This window comes from Rutidosis leptorrhynchoides, chromosome 11 (genome assembly GCF_046630445.1).
Source record: "Rutidosis leptorrhynchoides isolate AG116_Rl617_1_P2 chromosome 11, CSIRO_AGI_Rlap_v1, whole genome shotgun sequence".
Taxonomy (NCBI): Eukaryota; Viridiplantae; Streptophyta; class Magnoliopsida; order Asterales; family Asteraceae; genus Rutidosis; species Rutidosis leptorrhynchoides.
In genome coordinates this window covers 9,311,138-9,316,529 of record NC_092343.1, presented here as the reverse complement: position 1 = coordinate 9,316,529, position 5,392 = coordinate 9,311,138, and the positions used below count along the sequence as shown (strand labels likewise).

Genomic DNA, 5,392 nt, shown 5'->3' with positions numbered 1-5,392 from the left:
GGGGGTCGTTGGGCACTAGGTGTCCCTTGTTGATGTTATGTTGGAGCTTTTGGAAGTTGGCCTAGTTTTGGGTAGTTTAGTCCCAAACCATGCTCGGAATGTCGTTTGGTTTATAAACTATCATTTGTAATGGGTCAAACTTGTACTAAACGTTATTCGTGGCCCTCGTGCCTTTTGTAAACAATTAATTGTTGTGCGTTTTAAATGGAACTCATGAAATGGGTTACATATTTATTTGGCGCGTAATTGTGTTGTATAAAAAAAAAATTATCGTATGGATTACGGGTTGGGTTGTTACATAAAGATTATTTGTGAAGTATCCACCCATGGCACCTTTCCCATATCGTTTGAGGGGTAAAGGGGAGGGAGGTTTTACTTGACCGTGCGCTTGGATCAGTTTCAAAGTTTCCTCCCAGGCAGCGATGGGGGCGGGGTTATTATCGCTGCATCGGCATAGTCAAAACGGGAGATGATCGCAACGGGTGGTTTAAGTACCTTGGGTGATCCCAATCGCTGTTCCAAAAAAAAAAGATTATTTATGAAGTTAATTAATTATTAATAATAATGGTAATGGTAGGTCTAAAGGGGGTAAATTTATACGGAGAATAAAGGGACGAAGGCCCGGGTGTTGGCGGCGATTACTGGCCGTATTGCCAGTCTGAAAGAAACGAAATGTACAAACAATACGCTCTCAAACTTCTTCATTCGGGCCAAGTTTATCGTTGCTTTTGCTTTAATCAGGTACAAACTATTCATTTTAGGAACTCGAACAAACGAGGTATTATATATTCAATTCATTTGTTTACGAAACTTATTTGTATGAAAAAATTCCAAACGACTTGTTACATCTTTGAAAGTTTTGCATAGGGATGCCAATGGATCGGATATGGAGCGGGTGATGCCGTATCCACATCCATATCCATTTAGTTTTTGTTCATCCATATCAATATCCATATCCATATCCATTTAGTTTCAGGTCATCCATATTCATTTCCAATGGATTAAGCGGGTTAATGGATATCCAATGGATATTAAAAAAATGTTATGATATTTTCTAATATGTGATTAAAATAAAAATGTAGTATAGCAAAAATAAATATAAAATGACATATTTAAAATCTATCTATAAGAATGTGTAATCTTTGTCGAAGATATAACAAAATTTGTTAAATGTTACTATAAAACATGGATTATGAAAAATTAAATATGAAAATTGTAAATTTATTTTATTAGATGTGCGTGTTTTATTGTAATATAATATAGTTATTTCATTATAAGGTTGAAAGCAAAATATAAATCTAAAGGTAAATGAACTTGTAATAATAAATATGTAAGCATATATCTATATTTATGTATTTTTGTAAGTATTTCGGGTGGTAATGGATATATCCATGGATGAAACTTTTCATACGTGTCCATATCCATATCCATATCTATTTAGGTTCATCTATATCCGTATCCATATCCATTTAGGTTCGTCCATATCCATCACGAAGCGAGTGGTGGATATCCACCGGATCGGGTGACCATTGCCATCCCTAGTTTTGCCATACTACATATGTCGATCCTTCTTGTAGTCAATGTTGCATATTTCGGAACTCCTCGGAAAGTATTCGGGCAAACTCAGTCATAACTTGGCCAAAACCCGGTTAAATCTTGGCCAAAACTCGGGATTACTCGGAAAAACAGTCAAAACTCGGTCAAAATTGGTCGAAGTCAAACTTGGTCGACAACTGAGTACTCCCCGAGTTCCCGAGGACTCCTTAAAAAATCCAGAACGAGTACTCCCCGAGTGGCTATTTTTGCTTGTATTTAGGGCGTCGATAAGTTTTATAGACACGCTTGGGGATTGCGTTGTTATGAGAAACAATGGACAAGGTATATAATTTTTGTGTCACTATTGATGATTCTACTATGGCTAGGGATGGCAATGGATACCCGATCCAGTGGATATCCATCCGATCCACCCGATTATTCGTGAATATGAACGATCTAAATGGATATGGATATGGATATGGATGTGGATGAAAAAATTTCATCCATGGATGAACCCGCTTTCTCCCGAAATAACTAAATATATAAATTTATCACTCAAATTAGTATCATTTATGTAGTGATATTTCATTAATTATATTCATATTCATCTTTCTTTATATTTTCTCTAAAAATATAACTTTCTTCTTATATTTTGTTTTGTTTAAATAATCAAATGTATTTATTGTACTTTGGTGGTTCAAATGTGATTCCATGTAACTAAAAATAAGCAACTTACATGTCGATATCTTTACACGTTTAATAGGTTATCTATTGAATATTTGTTATATAGATTAGTAAAATGTGACTTTCGGTCGCATAAACTATTAAAAATATTACTTTTGATCGTATATAGTGAATCACCCCTTATAATTGTTAAAAATAAAATAAATTTAAACGGATATGGATAATTATCCATTAACCCGCTTCACCCGACGGATATGGATATGGATGGATGAAAAGTAAAAAAAAATAAATGGATATGGAAATGGATACGGCCTCACCCGATCCATATCCGATTCATTGACATCCCTAACTATGGCTATTACACATGTAATAAGGTAATCTAATTATCATCTAGTACAAATCTTACATCTCTGTTCTTTAAACCATTGTAGGTTTCGGTGCATTATAAACATAAATATTTCAGTATATAACATGTGATATATGTTGAAAACTTGGGTTTCAGGGCTGAAGAACACATACCTTATAGGGGCGGAGCCAGGATTGGTGGTCAGTGGTGTCACCGGTTAAAACTAAAAAAAAATTCTACTAGATGTCTTATTTCAGTTGTGTCACTAAAAAAACTTACACTATCCATTGGTGTCGCAAGTTAAAAACCCAAATTTTTTTTCACTATATCGCGTATTTCAGTGGTGTCTCGTGCCCACCCTGGGCTTTACATAGCTACGCCTCACAGGATCAAAACGACGTTTCAACTTTGTGCGGAATTATATTATGTTTAATTTAATCTAGATCGTGAGGATCCGATTATAGTTTGCTTGAACGTTGAATAAGATTGTTACATATGAATTCATGTATGAGTAAATTGATGTGCCTAACTTTTGATGATGACATATGCCTAACTTTATCCTTTTGGATAAGTAAATGGACGATTGATATAATGAAGGATTTGTGTGCTAAACGTATACTGAGATTATGAATATATATAATGCTTAGATAGGTGTCGCTATTCAGAATCGGTTAAGACTCAACGACGGTGTCACTATTCAGAATCGTTTAGGACTCAACGACGGGGGCTCTGCTATTCAGAATCTAAAAGACTCAACAGAAAGAAACCAGTGAGGTTTATTATCAAACTTAATCTGATTACAAAAGACAACCGAGGCTTGCTTTTATAGGCGAGCCATAATACTATTTACAGATGCTCTGGGACCCACGCACTACGATCGATTATATTATTGATCGTTTACATTATTGCTGTGGCCCGCGCACTTATTTAACTTTAAACATAAACCATACACGTTATCTTACATTATTGGTTCCTATGGCCCACATGGCCAGTACATTAAACACACGTATTTACATACAATAATTACAAGGACACGTTACATAATGTTACATTATTAATGAGGTCCACTGGGGTCCATTTATATATTCGTTGTTATCTTTAGTCTACATCCCTCCCACGCTGAAAAAAGACAAATGTTGGAAATTATGATGCTAGGAATGTGTCTTCTTCTTGACAGTATTCGCAACTGTGCCTTTGTGCCCTGGATATCTGTTTACATAAACGCCTTTTTATATCTTCTGGAAGAGCAGAAAGTTGTCCTGTGAATGCTTCAAAGGGTTCTTCAAAATTGTTGATTAGATTGAGACCTTTTTCATCAATTTTTTCAATAGTGCTTGAGTAGATTAAGACATTTTTGTGAACATAATTGATTCTCATATTTTCTTGCTGTTCTTGGCCATTTCCTATTTTTGAGGATCCGAAATAAACTCCTGCTAGTGATGACACCAGATGATCGATTGTTGGAGTTATTTTTAATGCTTCATCTCTTGTTGGATAATTACCATTGCTTACTCCGAGATATGCTATTGTAAATGATGGGGCAAATAACTGTTGGTCTTCGTTAAATATTGGGTAGATTGAATGCATTCTAAGAAATATTTCTCTTTCTTTTGCATAATTGTCTCTGTATCTGGTTATTGCTTCTTGCATTCTTTGAGGGAGTTCCTTGATTTCATGAAGTGTTCTTCCATCGATATATAAGGTATCAATTAATCCATGGACGAAATATTCTGATATTGTTAATGGTGATGCTTCTGGTAAGAAAATCGCTTTAGGGCCAGTTTTCCTATTTTTGGGATAGAACATCATTGTTGCGTAATTTTCGTTGTAATTCACAAGGTTATCCCATAACCTTTGAAAACTGTGTGTGGATGGTTTCTTCTTATCTTCTTTTTCTGTTGTAGAGAGAATACTTTTCATCTTATTCATGGCATTTAGACTTGCTGTTTTACCATAAAGATAATGGTTAAGATTAACCATTCCCGATCCTAAACGTTTTGCTTCATTGGCTAGTTGAGTTGCTATTGTTTTATATGCTTCATTGAATGCTACCTTTGCTGGTCCTAGAGTTTTGTAACTTTTATGCGTTACGCTTCTACATAATATAAACTGATTTGCTGTTGCCCAGTTGTTGTATATTCCTTTGGATGGTCCGTCAAAAATGACATACCATTTTTTCTTTGGTTCTTATGGATACGATGTTTGTTGAGATTGTTCTTCTTCTTCAGTCATTTCATACCAGCTTTATTTTTTGGGTGTTTCTGGTTCTTCTAAGTTAATGATAGTTGGTTTATGTGGTGTTTGTGAATTTAGTGTTTGTGTTGATGTGGATGATGAGGGTGTTGTTAACGAAGGTGATTCTTCCTTGATTTTTTCTGGGGTTTCTTTTTTGACTGCTTTTTGTTGGGTTAAAATGTTTAAGGTTTCTAGTAATTCCTCCTCCTCCCTCTGAAAAATTGATAGTTGTCGTTGCTGTGTTTGAATGTGTTCTCTTTTTTGTTGTAATTGGTGTTGAATCTGCTTGATGACTGCTTCCATTGTTGAAATACGTGCAGAAATATTTTGTATGCTTTTGGTGCTTTTTACTTTAAAAAGCTATTTCATGTACTCGTAAGAGTTGTTTGCTTTTCATATACTCAAAAGAGTTGTTTTCATGAATATGATCTTGTCTTCATCGAGCTTATAATTCATAATGAATATTACTTGAAGATAGATTTTGCATAGAATGTTTGCCCAAAGTAATGTGTGCTTAACAGATTACTAGCTTTGCTGAAATTTCTTTAATATTTTTTAAAGAGCTGTTTACTAATTGTTTGTGTATGCTAA

The 5,392-nt window shown here is 34.7% G+C and overlaps 1 protein-coding gene across 1 annotated transcript; it reads right to left on the bottom strand.

Moving 5' to 3' along the window:
- Positions 1–3,709: 3,709 nt before the first annotated feature.
- Positions 3,710–4,546, bottom strand: LOC139874284 (uncharacterized). The gene has a single exon (XM_071861733.1). The coding sequence runs from the start codon at positions 4,544–4,546 to the stop codon at positions 3,710–3,712; it is 837 nt and encodes a 278-aa protein (XP_071717834.1).
- Positions 4,547–5,392: the final 846 nt, after the last annotated feature.

Coding starts and splice junctions, on each gene's coding strand:
- LOC139874284 (XM_071861733.1), bottom strand. CDS start 4,546: ATGGTTAATCTTAACCATTATCTTTATGGTAAAACAGCAAGTCTAAAT.